The sequence below is a fragment of the Heliconius melpomene genome, chromosome 13 (assembly GCF_056956725.1).
Source record: "Heliconius melpomene rosina isolate 202511_hmr_F chromosome 13, ASM5695672v1, whole genome shotgun sequence".
NCBI classification, from domain to species: Eukaryota; Metazoa; Arthropoda; class Insecta; order Lepidoptera; family Nymphalidae; genus Heliconius; species Heliconius melpomene.
In genome coordinates this window covers 11,569,545-11,592,588 of record NC_140401.1, presented here as the reverse complement: position 1 = coordinate 11,592,588, position 23,044 = coordinate 11,569,545, and the positions used below count along the sequence as shown (strand labels likewise).

Sequence of the window (23,044 nt, the reverse complement as noted above, 5' to 3'; positions counted from 1 at the left end):
TTTACATACAGATACTAACAAGGCAAAAAGCTTGTAATAAATTTTATCAAAAGAAAGTATATTTATTGGTATGAAATTATTTTGTGGACAATTTTATTTTTTACTCTTGGTATGTGCTCCAAATTTTGTAATATAATTTATTTTTTACCAAAACTTAAATATTTATCAGATTTTCATTGATACCGCTGAAAACCCAAAAATCGTCACCAATTTTTTAAAGTCCTCCTAAATTGAACATCGTTACTCAAAAAGGCTACAAGTATTAAAAATAACTAAGTAAATATAAAACTAAAAATAATCACAGATTATAAAAAAATGTAACTTTATTAATATACATACATATAAACCCTTCTTGGCACAGCGTTCGATTGTAAACGCGATAGTAATGGGTTCGATTTCATTAAGAAAAACGAATTAAATTCATTTCCTCCTTTTTGTTGTTACCAGACAAACATGACAAAAGTACATTGTGCAGTCCGTGGTGAGCTCCCTCTTACCACAGGATATATAGTGAAGCTAAAAAAAATACATCAATCCACTTACCTTTGCCCCAGTACGATTCCACACGACCACTTTATGTCCAGAATTTAGGAGGTTCTTGACAATGCCGCTGCCCATAATACCTAAGCCAAGGAAACCAAATTTCATTTGGCTGGCTTTGATATTCTTCTCCAGGAGGGTCTCCGACACATTCTCCAAATCTAACGGCGGGGTTTCCTGTAAATAAATGTTTTGTAGAATGTTTGTCATTTAAAAAATATTACATAAACTCAAATTGGTTGAACATAATAAAGAATTATTAGCCAGTGTTGATTCTTTAGTCTGTATCAAAGAATTGCAAGTTAATATACTGACTGCTACGGTAAAATTTATATTTGGCACTGTATGTAAAAAAATATATTCAATTAAGTAAAATAAGATAATCGCTCGTCTAGTTCTCTCTATAAGCCTTTTGTTAATTTATTTGCATTAAATAAAGTAAAGTAAGTCGTGATGAAGAAGAAGCTATAATAAATAGCTTTCTTTTAATCCGAAAAATTAATAATTTAAAAAGATCTTTAATGTAAGTTTCCTTTAACCTTGCACTCAGTAATATAGCTGAAAAAAATTGACGGAAATCCAAATCAACAAAGATTTGTCTTCATTTAGGGCGCACTTATTACAGAAACAATAAAGAGCATAAAATAAACTTTGTTACCACTACTCAAAAACTTTTACTTTTTACCATAAAGAATCTAATCTCACAATAATGATAAAATATTTCAACTTACAGGTCTCAATATATTCGATGGGCGATGCAACAAGCTGGATTTCTTAGAGAACGAATGGTTCAGCATAGAGGGTTTCTCATTGGCCATGTCGCTGTCTGTGAAGGAGCGCGAGCTCTTGGCCTTCTTGCGGGGCGTGGGCTTGCCCGCTGACGATGACCGTTTTAGAGGCTTCACCTTTGAAATGCCCAAACGTATCTATAAATGTTGGGAATTTATATAGAGATTATTTATTTAGCTTTGTTATTTGTTTTTAGAATTTCTATTAACTTTTAACTTTTTTTTTGTTTATAAATTTATCACTTTGTTCCTCACTTTTCGAATAATTTTCAAGTGGTGGAACTCAACGCCACATTTTGTCTATCAGAGTGAGAAAAATATAATAAATAATAAATCTTATTCCTCCCGAGAAGAGATTAAACCCATAACCGACAGCCGAAAGCACCAAAAGAAAAAGTCTTCCTTTTCTCTTTTCAGACAAATTAAGACATCAAATATTTTTTTTTTCGATAATTTAATCTGGACAACAGTATTTAATGTTCAATCAATGTGGGGGATCAAAATTGCTGCAAGCACATTTCTACAAAAAATAATTAAGTTAAAAAAACAATCAACAGCACATTTCTTTCCTTTCATAAATAGCAGTAAACCACTGTATTGTTATATTAATAGTACGCCTGGAACAACGACAAATCAGATACTGATTACAACAGGTGCGATCATATTTTATCAAAGTTAATATTATAATTAGAAATATCTGTATAACAAACAATACAGATGCCTAATATACAAAGAAAAAAAAAGAATAAATAAAAAATAAAATACATATGCTAACAGACAAAAAAATGGCGTCATATTTGAAATACGAGATAATACGAGAAAAGAAAGTAACAAACTGTATGCTGTTATTGTAGCGCGAAAATATATACATGTAATGTTTTTTATAAATAATGTAGTCAAATTAATACTTCTAAAACTAAAATTTTGAAACAGTTCTTGCATTTATTAAGACCCTCAAAACAATTTTCTAGCATTAGCTTGAATGGAAATAATTGCCTCACACTCATGACGATGACATGATTGTGGATTTAAACGTGAGGCGATAATGATATTTGTTAAAGGAATGACAAAAAAATCAACCACATAATTGTATTGTATTAAAACCCGAAAGATTTAGCTACTTTGAATTTTCATTGATTTTTGTAAAACATCTATTCAGATTCAGATTTCTAACAACAAACTTGAGGCCAGTCGTGGTGCAAAGGCACAAAGTGTGACTATAAACCGATTGGTTGTGGGTTCGATCCGTACTCGAGAAATGAAATATTTATTTAAATTTATATTTCCATTTCTTCTCTCCAGTGTCGAGGTAAAGGGCGGTTTCGCCACAATGCCTCCAGAGATCGGGGGAAAGGGAGGAACGGATTGTCTTAACAATAGGTTCCCTCTGCCTCTCCTGCTGCATGCGGGATGCAGCGTGAAGCTGATTGATTAACTATGGACAAAGTTATTGTTTTCGGGAAAAAAAAATCTTTCTTTAAGTAACTGCCTTAAATAGTACAGAAAATTAAGATTTAATGTCATTATGTACCCATACACTCTCACTGATTTGATTTAAACTTAAAGCTACTATAACCTAGGCTTAGTAAGGCTAATGTGAACTTTCTGTCTTAAGTAACAGTATTTTTTTCAAGATATACGAGACTATAGCAATTACCAGTACGTGAGAGTTTTATAGTAACTAGTAGCTCATTTAAACTAATTTATAAATTATGTAAATATTGATTCAAATATGTCCTTATAGATAATTGTTGGTGGTAAAGTTGTTTATTATGCTATGGCAGAGTATCGGGGCCCGAATAAATGAATTACATACGAGTGATAATGTATTACTTACAATACAAAATACATTTATTAATTGTTTCCTATAACTTCAATTTACCGTGAAAACTATACATTTCTAATTAAATCTTAAAAAATAATAACCCTAAAAGGGAGGCAAAATTTGGCATTAAAACCGCTAGTTCAAGTGAGGTATCAGATGAAAAGGCTCTGGCTAAGCTAAGCCTGAATCTCAGAAAAGGCTCGAGACCTCCATTTTTTGTACGGAACCCTCGGTGGACGAGTCCGACTCGGTTTTCGGTTTGTTTATTTGCTATATAAACGGCTATATATTTTTTTAAGTAAATGTAGAAATACTGTTTTTTCAGGAAATCATGGGACCGTAGATCTAAGTATATGGTTTGAATTTCAACTCGATATCTCCAAGCGCTCCTGAGATAAAGGCTCTTGACAGACAGACAGATGGACTACAAAGTGATCTTATACGGCTTCTTTTTTTCCTCAAAAGGTACGGAACCCTAAAAATTATTTTTAAATTAGCTTTTGTGTTTTTTTTTTTTCGGCTTTCCGTCTGTAGCTAATGTAACTTGCTAAAAATAATGTTTAAAAAAAACACCTTTCAACATAATGTATACAAAATAATTTTGAATTTAAGATAAAATCATTGCATGAGGTGTTCATCTTTAACGGTAAAACTATTATTGTAAAATTTGTTTAATGTAACTACAATAAGTGAAACAGAATAAACTTATAAATAAATAAAATAATAAATAGAATATAACACATCCATCTTGCAATTATATAATATTCTTTATTGCACTAAAATACATTAAAAAAATAACATTCAAAAACATTTACTTTACAAAAGCAGACTTTTCTCTCTAGCCAACCAAGTGGAAGTGAATGGGAAGTGGATGAGTAGTGGATTAGTAATGGTGCAATGAATTGATTAAATAAATGTTGACTTTTGAATCTTCTTTAAATAACATAATATTTATATTGGATTTAAAAAATAATAAGCTACTAAATATTATAAAATTGATATTTATCTTACTAAATCGAATGCAAATAACTTTCAACTTTATTACCTTCGGCGTTGAGCTCTTTTTCTTCACTTCAGGGGAAGCCTCCTCCTCTTCGGGCTTCTCATCGGAGCTGTCCTCTTTTAGAACATCTTTGAGTTTGTCAAACTCTTCTTCAGGATTACGTGCGTGTTCGTCGAAATCACCGAATTTCTATGACGATACATTAATTTACAAGAGATTTTCTACAGATACTCAATATTCTTCTTACCGTTTTAGCATCTTACTGTAAGCGCGAATGTTGTGTGTTCGCTTTGCCTATCCTTATAAATAAAATGAATATCACTACAAAAATATGCTAAGTCAATAGTTTGATAAACTTTCCATAGAGTTCGATAAACCTCCTAAGTAAGTTTAAAATTCTAAGTTTAAAATTTTAATCAATTAGCCAAACACTAGCCCGCTGTGAATAACAACTTTAATATTATGTATTAATGTATCCAGAATATGTATAGCTTATTTTGAAATGACCTTTCAAATGGTGTAATATTTAAGATAATTAATAATATATGTAAAGAGAAACAGTGAAAACTATTTAAAGAGCATTTGTTTTTAATCAACTTTTGCTTCAATCAACTTCCTACAGGGTTGACACTACTGAAATTTTTATGTACCTAGACTTTATTTTATATTGATATAAAAATGCTTGTAATGGCTTAATTGAATACAGAATATATGAAATATTATGAAATAAACAAAACAATATATACTTCATAATACAGAAAACATTAAAAACATGTACAAAACTATACTAATGAATTTAATTTTAAGTTTTATAGACAAGACCAGAGGTGCGGGTTTAAATCCCGCTACGTTCAAAATTTTTTATATGTTTCATAAGAAGGCAGATAAGATTTACCTCAGGATTTACGATGTAATCCTCGATCTGAGCCACGGCCTCTTTAAACGCCGCGGTCTTGCAAGATTTAATTAGCTGCTCTTTGTGCTCTTGATAGGGCTTTATATTGTGCTCTTCGATCCACGCACTGTTGACAATATTATAGCGTTACAAATGTTTTAAAAATCAAAAACTTTAAATTGCAATATGTACATACAGTACGGCCTCAAGCGGTTTCTGAACTTTTGTGCATTGTACACTTGTGAAGAAAAAAAAATTAGTAAGAAAACACCAAAATAAAATTGCGTATTGCCCAAAATAAACTACTCCATAAAACCCTAATACAATTAAAAAAAAAATTTTTCCCAAAAATTTAAGTTTTTTTCAAACAAAATAAATAATAAAATCATCGTTGTAAAATAAAACGCCATTTGTAAGGACGTCGCACGCACACATAAACCTATCAAACCGACACCGCCGCACACGAAATCAAGTAGTAGGTATTGGCGATAAAGTTCAAAGTTGTTTAACCATTAGTAATATTTTTGTAGTATTAAGTGTTTACATTGTTGGTATCGATGCGTAATTGCGTCACACGAAATACAGAATGGATAAAAATCGTGAAATGAAAAAAATAATACATCCAAACTGCTGAGGCAACCTGATTAATTTCTTTAGGTATGGGTTTGAAATATTTTGTAAATGGTTCGCTGACTCTTCGAGCTGGTTATAAAAGGATATATTCCTACTGACTGAGGTAAGAAGCACGCACAGCCGATGGTAAAAACGTGAAAATTGGACAGATGTTTATTTTCGTACTCTGGACATCCACTTTTTTGGGATTTTAAAAAAATTTAGCCCTAAAACGATAGTGAAATAGGGGTTGAAAGTTTGTATGGTTTTTTTTTTTAAATCAGCTCCAATTTTTATAAAATTTGAAATTAAGCCTCTCAAAAATATTTAATTGAATATGTGTTTCATGGTTTATTAGAATTCACCCCTGAGGGTGCAAATAAGCAGGCGAAGCTGCGAGCGTCCACTAGTCTATACTAATATAATAAAGCAGAAGTTTGTTTGTTTAAGGCTAAGATCTCTGGATCTGCTGGTTCGATTTACTTTCTTTTTGTTTTGTATAAAAGCTGCATTCTTCAAAAGTGCCATAGCCTATATAAAATTACGGTGCAGGTCTTATTTAGCCGAAAATAACGAAATAATAATGCCGCCCCCGGTCATACAGCCACATAGTGTTCATAATGGAATTTATTAATCTCTTCACTCTTGGCAATTGCAACATAATAAAAGTATTAAAAGTGGTATAAGGACGAAGCCAGGAGTGGACCGCTAATGTGAAAAAAAAGTGTGATTGACCAAACAAAAAATTTTTAAAAAATATCAATGAAAGAAAAATCTGCTTTGTGTATTTTAAGGTCTGTTCAAGCAAGAATGGTACTATGGATCATCAAAAGCAGCTAGCAAATATAAATCTAGGTGCTATGTCTACTTCTGTCTATCTGGGACATTCAAAGAACTGATGGCTAGATATGATAGATCCAATGGTATGACCCTTGAATAAGTGATACATCATGCATAGTAGAGGAGAATCAGTATAGAAGAGAAATCCTGGACACCAAGGAAGAATTTAAAAAATATACACATTAAATTTTGGTGTGATTTTGAAACTATAATTACACATTCCATAACTAAATTGTGATTTTATTTATTATTGTTTTTTTATTAATGTTTACAATTATATAAATTTAAATATATGTATGTTTAAACGTCAATAAATAAATAAGAAGAAACATTGTTACAACTGTTGAGACTACCAATAGGATAATGGCTTCCTATTGCCTGCACTGAAGAGACACTTGTGCCGTGATATGGGGAAGCGCTAACAGTACTATGCTCATAACAAAATCAACATTGCAATTTGAAATTAATCAACAGAATTAAGAAATCAAACGGAATAGTTATATAGTAAGATATTTATTTGTCCTTCAGTAAATTTTGTACCAATTAAAAATATGTATACTATGGTCGTTATGGTGGTGAAAAAAAGCAAATTGATACAATGAACAATAAAGTGGAATCACTAAAAAAAAAAAATAATTTTAAAAAATGATTACAAATTGAAAATATAGTAATTATACTTTTTTATAGATATGATTATGTTTAAAAGCATTATTAAAATTATATGTTAATTTATTTTTGATTTCTGAGTAATTGAGACATTACTTTCTTAGAATAAAAATAAAAAATTATGTTATATATAAATTTGAATTATTTTTTATATTTTGTTTTGTAAGTGAATATATTTCACAAATATTATAAATTAAACTGGCAAATAATTTTTATTATACATAAATACAAAACTTAAAATATATTTATATATATAGCCTGGAATACTTAATCATTTAAAATTTTAATATTTGTGAAATTTCTGTAATATGCCTAATGTAAAAATCTCAAAAATGTGGAAACAGTAGACAATTACATTTTTATATTCAGCAGATATTATTTTAAATTAAATATTATTCACTTACTAGTTATTTGTTCCAAAGAAATAAATGCACTGAACATTCATAGCCTTCTTGGGAGGTTTCAGCTCAGGGGTTGGAATGGCCACCTGAAAAATGAACATAAGTCATTTTACAGCTCTATTTTGCATCAAAATAGATTTTGTCTCTCTTTTTCATATAGTTCTACTCGTTGGTGTGAAAGTGACGTGTAATACGAATATATAGGGGTGAGTTGTTGTTTACAAGCAAAACGGTCACATTTTGTTGAATATCTAAACGTTCCATCGACGCCAGCTTGAAATACCGTAATGAGAACAAGACTCTACGTTAGTGCAGACCATTAGCGTCCGCGCTCGCACTTGAAACAAATTCCCGCTCATTAATCCTATGTTGTTAATATGTAACAAAACAATGTAGAATACATAAGCAGTACAACATTAAATGATTAGACATTAAGTTTTTCAGTTATAAGCTATTGTCAGCACTTATTACTTTAAAATAGCATAGCAAAGAGACTCACCCGGCCGGGCCAAGGGCTGAACCCCTTCATTTTTGCCCTGAAACAAATAATATTATATATATTTACAATGCGTTTTTTGTGTTTAACTTAGTTTTCAGTATTTAAAACATGATTTTACTACATACCAAACTAAATCACCAAGTTTATAAGCAACAGACATCGTGCACGACTACTTCTAACTAGTTTCCACGACGAACTAAATCAAAAACAATCTAGATGAATACAAACTTTTCCGCGTCTCATTAGTGTCTATGGTATATGTTTTATTAAACAAAAATTGATAAAGATTTAAGTATAATATTTAAATATAAACAATATTTCAATGTTCAGATTTAGTACTAAGTGTTTTAAAAATGAATATTGAATTTATTAATAATAATTATATAACACTTTTTAGATCACTAGGTTATCTGTAAGATTTAGTAATGTTACCAGATTATTATTTTTCCCCAATTTAAAACCATAAAATCTCCAAAGACATTTTTATTCATAATAAATATTATTGTCTTTCATAAGAAAATACCAGATTATTTTCTTATTACCAAACACTATTATATGAATCCTACATATTTTTATAGTATCAAACATTTCTCTCATTGTGTGACATGTATAAACTATAAAGTGTTCTTATCATAACCACTTTAAATGAAACTACACTTTTAACAAAATAAATAATAAAATTATCGTCGTATAATAAAATGCTATTTGTTAAGAATGAAGCATACAGACACTTACCTACTACTAAAGTAGGTAATTGCGTAAGATAGAACAAGAGATATCCCCTCGTTCTAGTATAATTTTTGAGAATGAAATAATGAAATATTCTACCCTATACGCTGTTCCCATAAAAGGAGCGCTGACGCTTCCACCTGTATAATAAATTTTCGAAGATAGCGTTAAGTCGTATCGTAAATACGTATAATTAAATATCTCTTAGAAACGAATACGAACCCTTTAGGCATAAATATAAAGAGTGCGGTGTAAAAAAATTGTATATTTTTTTCCATTTTTAGAATAGCAAATAATAATTAATTGTGGAGAAAAATGAAAAAATAAGTTTTAGATCCTTAACCGATTAAATTCAATCATATTTAAAATGAGATATGTGACAGCTGATTGACAACGACATCGTGTCTTATGATTTTGTTATTGAGAACTTGTACTTCTTGTTGAATTCTGAGAATACATCGAGCGAGGTATCGCCACGTAGAAGATTCGACAAGCGGAGCCGGTGTATCAATTGTTCGTTCTTAATACCTAGAAACCGACAGAGACATCCTTTGGTACAAGCAACACCAACAACCTCACTTTTATCAAATCTGTAATAACTCACTCTCAGATTGCCAAAATTTATAGAATTTTCAGGGAAGGACAGGGAAGGAGGAAATTTTCAGGTTTATAAAACCTGAACATATTAAATCATATCATTTTCATCTCTTTACATTCTGGTCCAAAAATGTATAAAATCGTATCAGTTTCCTTTAAAAAATAACTAAAACTAACCAAAAAAATATATAAAAATAAAATAACCAAAAATACGATTTATGCTTAAATTAAACTTTGAAGATTTTTTATTATTATGAAATTAATACAAGCAAATAAAATTAAAAAATAACTCGATAATATTTTATTGAACTGAGCTAAGCGAAGCGAAGCTCATACTGCTCAAAAGTTTGCTTCGTTGTAATGTTATTCCTCCTAGACCGTTAAACCTACAGCTCTGAAATTTTGCAGGAACGTTGTGGACGACACGGTAATCCCAGCGAAGTAGTTAGGTAGTAATTGTAGGTTTTGAGCTGTGGTTTTGAGTAAATGGTGAAAATGTGTCCCATAAAGTTAAGCTGTAGAGCTGTGTTTGAACATCACGCGTATAGATTGAACTATGCAACTAACCAACTAACCCAGACAAAACAGAAAAAATTGCAATATTTTGCGCATCATAGCTTTGCTCAGCTCCACAGCATGTGGCGGATCCTAGTAATAATAGGATATCTTACTTTTAAAACGAAGCGAGTCGAGTCAATGCACAGGTAAAATTTAAACTTAATGATACAACCCTCTTGGTGTTTGTATAAGTGAAAAATATATTTTGCAATTTGTCTTGTTAGTAATGGTAAGGTTTAATGGTATGGTTCTTTAAATCTGGCGTTCCCCTGGTTTAATGTTAAAATTCAAATGTTAACTTTGACATTTAGTAACTGACTTTGACATTACAACAAACAAAATAGTAATGCGACGCGCCAAAGTATATTTGTAATTTTAAAATGAAATTTCCTTTTATATATTGCTCTATATTTGTGTAAAATGTCTAAAAGATTTATTTATCCACAACAGTACGGTGAACGCAAAAAGGCAAAACTTGATATTAGCGTTTCCGATCATAATTTTCCTTTAAGCCAAAATCCTTCTTCAAGTAAAGGTATTTAATAACAATTGAACTTATCATGACATTTTGTTTATTTTAAAATAGTTATACATTGTGTATGTTATATTTAGATGCAGATCAATCAAATAATTGGGGAGATGATAATGACGATGAAATTTTACTATTGGCCAGTCAAGTTTGTGAGGAAGCAATTAAAGATCATAACATTAGTATTTTACCAAACTACAGTATGTGTATGCAACCTTCCTCAACGAGCACTCAAATAAGTGAACCAAATCCGAGTTCTCAATTCTCTTTCAAAAAACCAGTTTCTAATACAATAAACATGATTTCAACTAAGCTAAGAGATAAATGTGAAAGAATATCATCTCCACTACCTGGACTCTCCAAAGCTTTTAAATCTAGTGATTTCAACCTTATTGATGATGTAATAATAAATGATAAAAATAAAGACCGTAATTTGTATCAGCACTTGCTAGAACTACAAGAAGAAAATAAAAAATTAAAAAGTGAAAATGGTGACTTACTTGAAAAATATGTGACAAAGGAAGGTGAAGCTTCAATATTAAGAACTCAGTTAAAGACATGTCAAGCGTCAGTGGATAATGTAAGATTAGAGAAAATAAAAACCCAAGAGAAAGCTCAAATGGAGTGGTCTGATAAATTAACAGCTGCAAATAATAAATTACATGATTTGAGAACTCAATTAGATATTAAGGTAATTACACTCATAATTTGACAAAAATAATGGTATGCTTTTGTATATTCTATATTATTTATTAGCCTATTGAATTATACTTTTTTTAGAGAACATAATAATTTGAAGTGTAGAGGAATTTGAACCCATGCCATTGGAAACAGTTTAAATGCTCTGCTCTCTAATCCATACATTCTTATCAAGCTACATTGAAATTTTGATATGCTTGTTACAAGTTATTTGTGTTAGCATTTCTATAGGGACATTTTTACAAATTCATCTGCACAAGGATATTTGATCTATTGAATATTTTTAAACATTTCTTTAAATGTTGTGTATTTTTTGTTTATATGTCCAATGTTTTAGAATTTGGAGGTAATAAGTATGAAGGAGAAATGTAAAATGTTAGAATCACAAAAAGTGAAATTAACTCAGGTGATGCTCCCCACTAGTGACATATCTATGAGGTAATATAAAGAAAACTATGCATAATAATAATAATTCCAACTACCTACTTGAAATTTAGAACTCAAAGTATAATATACCCCAGAGGTTAAGTGGTGAAGCTGCATTGTGTTGACTATTAACTCAACTTTTATGGCTTCAATCCTCACTCAGATTAGTTACTTGGCAAGATTTATTTTCTGCCTCTGGTAAAAAGATAACAAAAGTTTCCCTCTGTCTATAGTATGTCACTGCAGAGAGAAAGTGCCGGATACAATATGAAGCTAAAAAAAAATTAATATTTTTAAATTGAAAATATTCATTTTAAATCTGTTTTCCTTTTTCTTCTCTGCTTAGATAAAGTGCTGCATTGAGATCTGCCACACAATAAACATTATTTGTGGTAATAAACTAAAGGAGTATTTTAACACTTCTATAATTAAATAGCTTAAAAAAGTAGAAAATAAAATAAACAAATCAGATCCACGGTGTATCTCGCACACAGGGTAGGCAGAGGGAACCTCGTCTTAAGACACTGTTTTCCACTTTCTACCGATTCTGGACGCACTGCATGTTGAGTGGCGGAACTCACCGGCCCTGTTTGTCTCGAGTGAAAAAATGAAGATAAAAAATTGAATAAAATTTTTATCTTCATTTTTTCACTCGAGACAAACAGGGCCGTCTTTCGAATTTCCTTCCTCTACTGTCCAGTCGATTTTGTACCACACATTGTGCCTCTGAGCTATGACACCTCAAGTAAAAATATTGTTATTATTTTTTTAGTCAAAAGCATAACAACACTTTACATAAGAAGTCGGTTAAAAATGATTCTAAGCCATTTTTGAAAAAACCAAGAACAGCTTGTAGTAGTGCTCAAACAGAAAATAAATCACATTTTTTAAAATTAACGATTCCACAAGGAGTAGGTAAGTAATTCTTTTACATGTTTATCTTAAAACGATTTTTAATTCTTCATTTCATTAATTTTTATATATTTGTTCTCATTTATTTATACTGAATAATGAGCTTTGTCCATTAGTCATTTCTGACTTTGAACACCCATAACTCCTAAACTAAACTCTGTTCCATAAAAATATTGTTCAGTTGTGTTGAGGTCAAAAATAATAAATATAATAAAAATCGGATACCTTTTTTTAATTGTCCGTTTGGCGTGGAATGCCCCATATATTTTTAATGGGTATTAGTTCCCCACTTATTCCTGTATTAATATAACTGAACTAGCGGACGCGCGCAGCTTCGCTTGCCTATTTAAGGGTGAATTCTAATAACCCATGAAACATGTGTTCAATTAAATACTTTTAAAAATCTAAATTTCAAATTTTATAAAAATCGGTGCCGATTTAATTTTTTTTCCATACAAACTTTGAACCCCTATTTCACCACTTTAGGGTTAAAAGTTTTCAAAATCCCTTCTTAGTGGATGTCCAGATTACGAAAGTAAACTTTTGTCCCAATTTAACGTTTCTACGTACAGCGGTTACGGCTATGCGTGCGTCTTACCTCAGTCAGTGAGGACAAGTCCTTTTATATATATAGATTATTTCCTACTTGCTTGCTTCAACCAATGTGGGGTGTTGAACTTTGCCATTTAACAGTCATTGTCCCAAAATTGGACAAAAAGTCATGAAGGAAGTGTCTTTACACAAGGTTCCTCTGCTTCCCAAAGCATAAATAATACTTTGTAACTTTTTTAAGTGAACTTATGAATTTGTTAAAACCTAAAACTAATCTTCTGTACTTAAAAATAAAAACTCTACTAAATTAATAATTACATATTTATTTTATTCCAGAAACATCAAAGCTAACAGAAATTCTGCCATACATAATGTCACCAACAGAAGATCATTATTCCATATTAGATTACAACGATAAATTAAAACAACAAATGAACATACAAAACAAATTCCGTATTTTCAGTACATTCCATAGATTTCCTATGGCTACGGGAACAAGTAAAGTTATAAAGAAAAGTATTAGTTTAAAATGTATTTATGAAGATATAAGTTATATAGCCACTTGTACAGAGAAAGATATTTGTATAGATAGGTACTTAAATGTAAGTAAATTTTTATGGTGACAATACCGCTCTGTTGTTGTGTATTCAGGTTGTGGTTTCGATTCCTATATTGGGAAGTGAAATACACTCAATACGTAATGCCTCCAAAATCCGGCGGAAAATTGGAAACAGAGTCTCTTAACACTCAGCTTCCACTGCCTACCCTGTTGTTCAGAGGGAAGCTAAAAAAATATATTTATTAGAAATTAACATAATTATTTTTGTAAACATTATTAACTTGAATAACTGAATATAAATTTATATATTATATTAATTTTCTTTTCATTTTACAGATATTTAAAATAGTTAAACAATTAATAAATGAAATACAAGCAGAATTAGAAATAGTTAGTCAAAGAATGACGACTGCCTTCCAGAAACAGATGGATGAAAAATATATAGATGTTACTTCTAAAATGTTGGTAGTTGATAAACGAGATTTATTATGTGGCAGGTTTGTATTTTATAATATTATATCCTACTAGTATTATAATTGTGAAAGTTGGATGGATGAATGGAATATTTGTTCCACTTTTACACTTTATAGTAATATAACTTAAGTTTACAACAGAATCACACATAGGCCAGTTTATTATTAAACTAGCTATTTATAATTATATACATTGAGCATTGATATGTACAGCTAATTATATATTATACTGTTAGCGAACTTGTGTAAAAGAGGGTAGAAATAAGTAGAAAAAACTATAAAAGAATTGTGTTAATCGGGGGGTGCAAGAGCGCCCGTCAAAGATCGTACTTATTCTTCAGGGGTGAGGCAAAGTATTCAATAATATACCTATAATTATAAAATAGACCTGAACTGTTACCGCCTTCACCGCATGGAAGTACTCCTAGCCTAAGTTATTTTAAATTATTTGGTCAGAATAATAATTTCTTTTCATTTAACACTGACCATGCACAGCAACTACTTCAAAGCCGTTATATTCATATCTCTTAAGCTCTCTTTGCTGCGCTCTTGTGGTTGCATCTGAGCTGCTCCAGATCTTTATTTTTATTATATGGACAGAAAATGCTTGTTATGTTGTTCAACTTTTACTAAGACGCTATATTTATATCTCTTAGAGATTAGATGGGCTGCTAGGGTTCCACGTCAGGTACTCCAGACCTTCATTTTTGTTGTGGGTGGAAATTGTCTGTAATGTTGTTCAATTTTCCTCATGGCAGTATATTTATCTCTTACAGTTTAGACAGGCTGTTAAGGTTCCACATCAGGTATCCAGATTTTCGAAATAAAATATGGCCTATATGTTACCTAGACTTAATAGCTATACAACCAAAAAAGTTTCATTCAAATTCGTCTAGTAGTTCCGGAGATTAGTGTGTACAAACGTACAAGTAAACAAACATTTTTTTTGTTGTAAATTTGAGGTCTATTACTGTTCCTAAATCCCCGTCCATTATTATTTTGTAAATATATTCAATGTACAGAGGCGCCATTTTTACTTCGTTAAGGAAACTAAATTTAATATTTTCGTTTCTCCGCTCTGGTGTCGAGGCAAAGCGCGGTGTTGAGTTCCGCTATTCAACAAGCAATTACTCCAGAATTTGGCGGGGAAAGTGGGGAGGGGAGTGTCTTAACACTAGGCTCTCTCTACCTACCGCGGAAAAAAGAATATAGAGAAAAAAAATAAGACATATAAAACACGTTGCTCTTGCGTGCCAAACGGGCATGACAATTTATACAAACGTTTTTAAATATTGTTTATCATAATATTTTTTTTTCAGCTTCACACTGTATCCCGCACACAGCAGGGTTGGCAGATGGAACCCACTGTTAAGACACACCATTTCCCATTCTTCATAATATTATGGTAGCATATATTATTTTTATTTAATTTATATATAGTATATTTAAAATTTGATTATTTCAGGGCCCTATTTAAAGAAGAACAAGCTATTTTAGCTAGAAGAATGACGGTCATATTGTGTTACATTCTTGAATATTCTCCAAAAGAGGATATAATAAGTCATTTGCTGGAACAAGATGGGGACAGAGAAACACATTCTTTTGTAAATATTATACATAGGATATGTCAGTTGTTAGACAGTACTGTAAGTATATATTTTTTTATACCCTATAATATCAAGGTAACCAAAGAGAACGTAGTGTTAAACATTCTATTCTTCACTTTCCGCCCATATTGAAGCCAATGCATGTTGGCGAAACTCAACCCCGTAGGACTTACCATAGCAGGGGAAATGAAAATAATGTACATATATTTAACATATTTAAATATTCCATATGTTTTAAAAATGTATAAAAATTTGTACGTAACGGAATTTTAACGCGCTCCTCTTGGAACCGACACCCTCTATCGTATTGACAATAATCACTTTGGCTTACAAGATGTGTGGGCTCAAATCCCGTTATGTTAACTTTTCTAAAAAAGTATGAAAATAATACCTTTCCAAATGCGGTATCGAATCCACTACCGTCGCGATAGCAGTCAAACATTGTGCTACAAATGGATAAATAAATACAATGGATAGATAAATGCTCGTTTTAGGGTTTCGTAGGAAAAAAGAAACCCTCATAAGATCACTTTATTGTCCGTCTGTCTGTCTGTTAAGAGCACTTATCTCAGGAACGCTTGAATCTCTTGAATTTTTGAATTGCTTGAATCTTATCGAGTTGAAATTCAAACCATAGCATTCGAAAGATATGGCCGTTTATATCGCAAAAATTTCGACGCTATAAAGGGAATCTAATTGAATAGGATACTTCCGGTTGACCTAGAACTAAAAAAATTTGGCAGCTAGCATCTATAGGTACTAATTCAGAAAAATATCTGAAACTATACATTTGTGTTTAAATCCTAAAAAATAATAGCCTTAAAAGGAGGGCAAACACAATTTTGTTGTTTTATTTACAATTTTTGTACGAAAACCTCGGTGGGCTAACCCAACTCTTCGCGCTACGCGCTTGTCCGATTTTTTTTCCAAAATACTTCCTGAGATATTGAATGAAGTTCATATGTTTATATTTTCAGACAACTGCGATTCTCTATAGTGGATTTTTACTATCAATAACACATTTAATACAAGTAATACACAAACATACCGATAAAAGGACCATATTAAATATCGTTAAAATAATTATATTTTCTAGGCCAATGCTTTTTGTAAGCAGCCATATTGTCAAATTAATTTTATATTTAAATTTTGATGATATAAAAAATTTTTGTTTGACAAGTGCTAATGGGAATCTTAAAGTGGATCACGATCAAGGTGTTTTATTGTTTAAAAAAGGTAATTATTTGTTCTCTTTTTTGTTATTTTGATATTTGATAAGACCGTTTTAATTGTCCTAATGGGAACGGAGTGTCTTAACACTAGGTTTTCAGGTTCTCTCTGCCCACTTTGTTATATGTGGGATACAACGTGAAGCTGAAAAAAAATGTGTTTAAGTGTTGGTTTAAATTTCCCTTATTTATAAGTACCTACTAGAGAGACAATTGACGCGTGAAATGAATGAAATGGAAAAATGTTTATTGTCAAACATGTAGTGTGCTTATGTTTTTAATTTTATGTATTTTTTTAAAAAAAAAAAGGATTTTTATAAAATTGTAAATTCAGACTCTTAAAAATATTTAATTGAACACGTGTTTCACGGTTTTTTAGAATTTATCCCCTAAGGGTGCCAATAAGGGGTTCAAAGTTTGTATGGAAAAATCTTTAAATCGCCATTGATTTTTATAAAATTTGAAATTGAGACTCTTAAAAATATTTCACTGAACACGTGTTTCATGGTTTATTAGAATTCCCGCCCCGCCCCGAAAGGGTGCAAATAAGCAGGCGAAGCTGCGCGCGTCCGCTAGTATAAAATAAAATTTTAAATATACAGATTTCATTTTGAATTACACTCGGAGTTGAAAGAAAACGTAAGGAACTTCATTCCGACGGTAAAATTTTTAATATTCCTTTTTGTTATAGATTCATGTCCATTACAAATAGTTCTAAGACAAATTGAAGCTGAGCTAAAATGTATTGAAAGAGAACAATTACAACAGCAAGCAGTGGATATTACCAGATATATAATTTTACTATATGGTCGATTTAAATTACCTACTGACAATAGTGACAGTGAGGAAAAAAGGTATGTTAGTTAATGGTTTTTACCATTATGTATGTAAGTTAATATATGTAGTTATACCTAAATAAAATAATAATTATTTTATTTTGAACCCACAACCGTCGCGCTTACCGCCTGAAATATTTATAATGTTTACATTATTTGAATATTTAGCCTCAATAATTATAACTGATTTAAGGCCGTGCTACTCTGAAGAATCCCACTCGGGGAAATGAAACAAGGCAAAGCGCTTCGAGAATTTGGCGGAAAGGGCGAGTGGAGGTATCTTAACACAAGGATCCCATGTTCTCTTTGCCTACCCTACAGATTGGATACAGTGTGAAGCTAAAATTATTTTTTTATGTATTATTTTATAATTTGTTTCTGACTTTCCAGTTGTAGTTGTCACCTGACGTTGACCCAAGTGTTGGTGTACGGACTAAAGATATGTTCAATGTTTTTGATTCCAAAGCCATGTAAGAAATTTAATTTTTCTCTTTATTATGTTTTTTGTGCTGCATTTGTTTGTTTTAAAATTTTATTTTAAGTAATAATTGTTTTAATTTATTTTGTGTGTAAAATTAACTAATTTGAATTATTAAAAATAATAATAATATTTACATATTATCTAAAAATGTTATACGTTTTCAAAATAAATATTTGTTTATGTTTTTCATTTTTCATAGAAAATATGTATTTGTATAACATAGGTGAAGAAGTATTGTCAATATGTACAAGTGGTCTACAAATATTACAACAAAGTAATCATTTGCTACAACTCGGCACAGCGGAGGGGCATTTACTATGTTTCTGTAATAGATTATGTGATGGAATTGAACCTCCTACCACTGAGAGTCCCACTGGGGATATACATCGTGAGTGTTTTTGTATATATATTTTTTTCTTGAGTTAGGTTTATAATTTGGAATTTTAAAAGTAAACATATAACTTTGTTATAACTTGTTTAATGTTTATCTAGAATTTGATGAAATGTTTATCTAAAGTTTATAATTATAAATCAAAAAAATCCCTATATTAAAAATATTTATAAAAAAATGAACAGAATTTTAAATTTTTTTATCAGCTTAGTAGGGTAAGTAAAGGGATCCTAGTGTTAAGTCACTCCACTCTCCACTTTTCGCCGAATTCTTGAGGTCTTGGATTGAGAGGCACTAAACGCCGGGCAACCAGAGCGAAGAAATGAAAATTTTAAATATTAAAATTCCTCAAGTGGAAATCGAACCCACAAGATGTCGCGTTAACATTCACGCTTGTGCCCTTGTACCACGACTGTTCTCAAATCGTACATCGTTTTCTAATCGCATTATTCTTTAGCATTTCCAGGTAATATGTTATCAGAAATAACGAGTACGTTACAATCAGTGGAGGAACAGCCACAAAGTTATTTGAGTAAAGCCTGGCTCGGAGCTCTAAACACACTGTCCATAGCAGATTGACTCTGACAGTTATATTTGTATATTGTATTATATAATAAATTGTATATTTTTAAACTTGGTTTTATTTTTAATTTTACTGTGAAAGATATCTTTTATTGAAAAACCCTTATAGGATTACTTTGTTGTCGGTCGATCTATCTATATGTTAAGAGCCTTTCTTTCAGGAACCCTTAGCGATATCAAGTTGAAATTTAAACATTTTCTGAAAAATACGTATTTCTATATTTACTTTAAAAAAATATATGGCCCTTTATATCGCAGAAGACGCATACTTCGACACTACAAAGGGAATCAAAATTAATAGGGTACTTCCGGTTGACCTAGAGTTATGAAATTAGGCAGCTACCATCTAACTATACAAAAACTAATAAACTAAACATGTAAAACTATATATGTGTGGTTAAATGTTAAAAAATAATAACCTTTAAATAAGGGCAAAATTTGATATTTAAACCGCTAGTTCAAGTGAGATATCAGATGTAAGGGCTCTAGCTAAGCTAACATTGAAGTTCAGAAAAAGCTCGAGATGTCCAATTTTTGTATCATCGATGGGTAACATACTCTTATAAACATTATTTAAGAAGAAAAATAGTAAAAAAATAATAAACATTAAATATTAATATTTCTTTTATTATACAACTTATATTAACATAAATATGTAATAGCATTTCTAGATATTGATTAAAAAATTATGACTAATAAAGTCAATGTTTCATTTTAAATACCTGTCTCATACAATTCAATTTGTGCATTAAAATTTACATTACATTAAAACATGAGAAAGGAATGTTAGAATAACTCAATCAGTCATTTCATTTAAGATGCTTTAAAATATATTTTTTTAATTCTATTAAAGTCCCACCATTTTCCTACCTTTTTTACTATTATAATATAACAAAATCGAAGTTACTACAGCTTAAGTAAATTGCTTATATTTTTTGTAAAGAAACCATTTTATTTATACATTTATTAAATTTTAAAAAATATGCGGCGTTCCGCCACTCAATGCAATGCAATGGCTCGAGATTTCGGCGGAAAGTGGGGAACAGAAGTGTGTTAAGGGGCCCTGAAGATCTTAACACTAGTTTCCCTTTGCCTACCCTGCTATGTATGGGATTCAGCATACAGATAAAGAGAGAAAGATGTTATATTAACGAATATTTATTTACCAGCAAATTGCATTGAATCAGTTTATAAACTGGAAAGAACAGGGACCAGAGTAGATATTGTGTTAAAGTATTGAGACATATATATTAAAAAGATGTCTGACAAAATACTTTAGTATATTCATATAAGTATGTTTGTGTATAAGTACATTTAAAAAAATTGTAATATTATGATGTACAGTAAATAGGCAAGGAAATAAAAGGAAACATAAGAAGAACAAAATAATATCTAATAAGTATAATAATACAAATACCTATAACTGACAAAAAACTAATTAGGTTTAACTGTTGTAGGAACAACAGTAACATCAGGTGTTACATTTACATGAAAGAAATACAACATAAAGCCAGCAGCTAATAGAAAATGAAATGCTAAAATTGAACCAGTTATTATAAGAAAATATTTTGATTTTCTAAGCGCTGGTAGTAACCAGAATATTAACACAGCTCCGGAAACCAACGCCGCCATGAGAACCAGAAGCCATTGGAGCCAAGAAATTTGTATGGTCCATAGTATTGCAACAGGAATGTATATAGATAGTGAGTATCCGTATAGGCAGAATAACGATATCATTGTTGGTGAAGTTGATGACTGGAAAGAAAAGTTTTAAATATTATTTTTATCTATACTAAAGCGAAAGAGTTTGTTCGTTTAAACATTGAGATTTCTAAAACTAATGGTCGGATTTACATTTTTTTGTTTTGTATGAAATGCTCCATTCCTCAGAAGTGTACTTAACTTTATAGTAATGAACGCCATCAAATTGCTTTAAGCGCGTGCGCTACATTTGGACGTGCGCTACATTTCGAGGAAATCTAAAATTATAATAATTCAATGCTCCTTTTAATAATATTTTTTTAACTTTTTTTCTTTATAAATTTAAACATAGCAGAACTCAAACCTATGTATGAAGTTTAAAAACTGAATACAAGAGTTTTTACATTTTTAAAGTGTTACTCCACACACAGACAAGAAAAATACTTTTAGAAAACATATAAAAACCCTGCTACATTAAAAAAAAATTCTGCTTTCCTTCCTTTTTCTAATTACTTTCCTATTCTTAATGAGAAAAGTGTCTTTTTACATTGGCAAAATTTAAAATAAGACTTTTTCATATTCTAATTTAAAAATAAAGTAAACAAAAGAAACTAGAAGACTTTGTTTATTTTAAAATATAAAATTAAAATTGGCAGTTATGGGGTAGTTGGACAGCATCTGAGTGTAAAGAAAAGGGTTGTGTGTAAATACCACTAAGAGGAATATTTACATTATTTTTTCATTTTCCCACATAATGCAGCATTGAATTACACCACTCAATACACAATATCTCAAAAACTGGTCCCAAGTGGAGAATGAAATGTCTTATCAATAACTTAGTAAGGCTATTGTTAAGGCACTAAAACAAATTTATATTTTTTTTTATGTGGGAAGTAATGAGCAGCTTCTTTTTTTATAAAATTGAAAGCTGAATACAAACCAACCTGAGTCTCAATATCATCTTGTCCATCGGGCACTGTAGTCCATTTGAGAGCTGCCCATAATGCCAAAGGTACAAGCCATACATAACATATGATTGCAGTAGCTGCGTATGAAACTAAGTGGTAATTGTACCTCCATACAACAGCTTTGTTTATACTTTGTAGGTAATTTGCAATGTTTCCACTAACAGCAATGGTGAAAATCTAGAAATTTTATGTTAAGTGTAATTATTAAGTATATTAAGATATTACATGTGTAGCACAGCAGCAGTGTGACTGTAAGCACAACTGTTGTAAGTTTAATTCTCATTTGAGGGAATTAATTATTTTCTTTTTTTCTCACTGTGGTAACAAGACCAGGCATGGCATTTAATCAACAGACAAATCTCTCGAACATTGGGAAATAGAGTGCCTTAAAACTGAATTCCTAGTGCCTACCATGCTATATGCATAAAACAATATGAAGCAAAAATAAATGAATTATGATGTTATATTATAAATAATATAACTTTCAAGTTTTATAGTCTTACCAATGTCACCGAAATCCATATTGGTCCATACAGGTCAGGTTTCCCCTTTATCCTTTCATCAAAATAATTGCGTGACACCTTTTGAGGCAATACGGATGAAATAATTCGTTCCACCACTTCACTTGTCCGCACGTCAAAATACTTCTGATAATATTCTATTGTCCAGAAATTGTGATTAGCTGTAAAAATTGTTAAATCTTATGAAAAATAGGAATATATTGTGATGTTTTAATATAAAGATACAAGGTTATTCGATCTGAGCTGTCTATTAACAATTTTTTTTTTACTTTGTGAAGCAGCATGCGGTTCCTCAGCAACTTGAGGTTCTTCATAGGAATAGCTTGAATTGCTCATAGGATTATTATATTGATTTGTATGAACAGCTTCTACGTCGATTCGGGCACTTCTTTCATTATGCTCCGGAGAATAGTCTTGAAAATTTAATAATTCACCAGTATGTACATTCGACATTGCTATTGCTATTGTTTATTTCTGTTAAGTTATTTCGTCGAAACTTTTAATGATTCTTCATCATCAATAAACTCCAAACTGATACTGTGTCATATTAATGTCAAATGTCACTGTCATTGTATATAAATAATACAGCAATAGACACCAGTCTATTTATATATCTTTATTTCAC

General features: G+C 30.7%; 3 protein-coding genes across 6 annotated transcripts in view; 1 reads left to right on the top strand and 2 right to left on the bottom strand.

Moving 5' to 3' along the window:
• The window catches only part of Ndf (Nucleosome-destabilizing factor), a 56,404-nt gene extending 48,103 nt beyond the window's left edge, over nt 1-8,301 (bottom strand). For 2 of the 4 annotated variants that reach the window (XM_085196425.1, XM_085196426.1), the window contains exons 1-7: nt 8,195-8,301; nt 8,070-8,106; nt 7,574-7,656; nt 5,052-5,178; nt 4,199-4,345; nt 1,272-1,466; nt 544-717 (exon numbers count right to left, since the gene is read on the bottom strand). In XM_085196425.1, the coding sequence (XP_085052551.1) occupies nt 544-717; nt 1,272-1,466; nt 4,199-4,345; nt 5,052-5,178; nt 7,574-7,656; nt 8,070-8,106; nt 8,195-8,229 (798 nt within the window). In that variant the 5' untranslated portion in view covers nt 8,230-8,301. The remainder of the gene's footprint in view (nt 1-543; nt 718-1,271; nt 1,467-4,198; nt 4,346-5,051; nt 5,179-7,573; nt 7,657-8,069; nt 8,107-8,194) is intronic. The other 2 variants (XM_085196427.1, XM_085196428.1) reach the window with 1 other exon arrangement.
• Nucleotides 8,302-10,258: 1,957 nt separating this feature from the next.
• Nucleotides 10,259-19,280, top strand: mus304 (mutagen-sensitive 304). Its single transcript, XM_085196936.1, has 12 exons — nt 10,259-10,488; nt 10,566-11,173; nt 11,519-11,619; nt 12,380-12,522; nt 13,408-13,673; nt 13,967-14,127; nt 15,569-15,749; nt 16,688-16,946; nt 17,631-17,793; nt 18,166-18,245; nt 18,480-18,644; nt 19,114-19,280. The coding sequence occupies exons 1-12, from the start codon at nt 10,374-10,376 to the stop codon at nt 19,224-19,226; spliced, it is 2,355 nt and encodes a 784-aa protein (XP_085053062.1). The 5' UTR covers nt 10,259-10,373; the 3' UTR covers nt 19,227-19,280.
• A 560-nt stretch (nt 19,281-19,840) lies between these two features.
• LOC146532970 (protein YIPF1) lies at nt 19,841-22,970 on the bottom strand. Its single transcript, XM_085196937.1, has 4 exons — nt 22,689-22,970; nt 22,402-22,580; nt 21,875-22,075; nt 19,841-20,984 (listed from the first exon to the last, which is right to left on the bottom strand). Exons 1-4 carry the CDS (start codon nt 22,870-22,872, stop codon nt 20,664-20,666), a joined length of 885 nt encoding a protein of 294 aa, XP_085053063.1. The 5' UTR covers nt 22,873-22,970; the 3' UTR covers nt 19,841-20,663.
• Nucleotides 22,971-23,044: the final 74 nt, after the last annotated feature.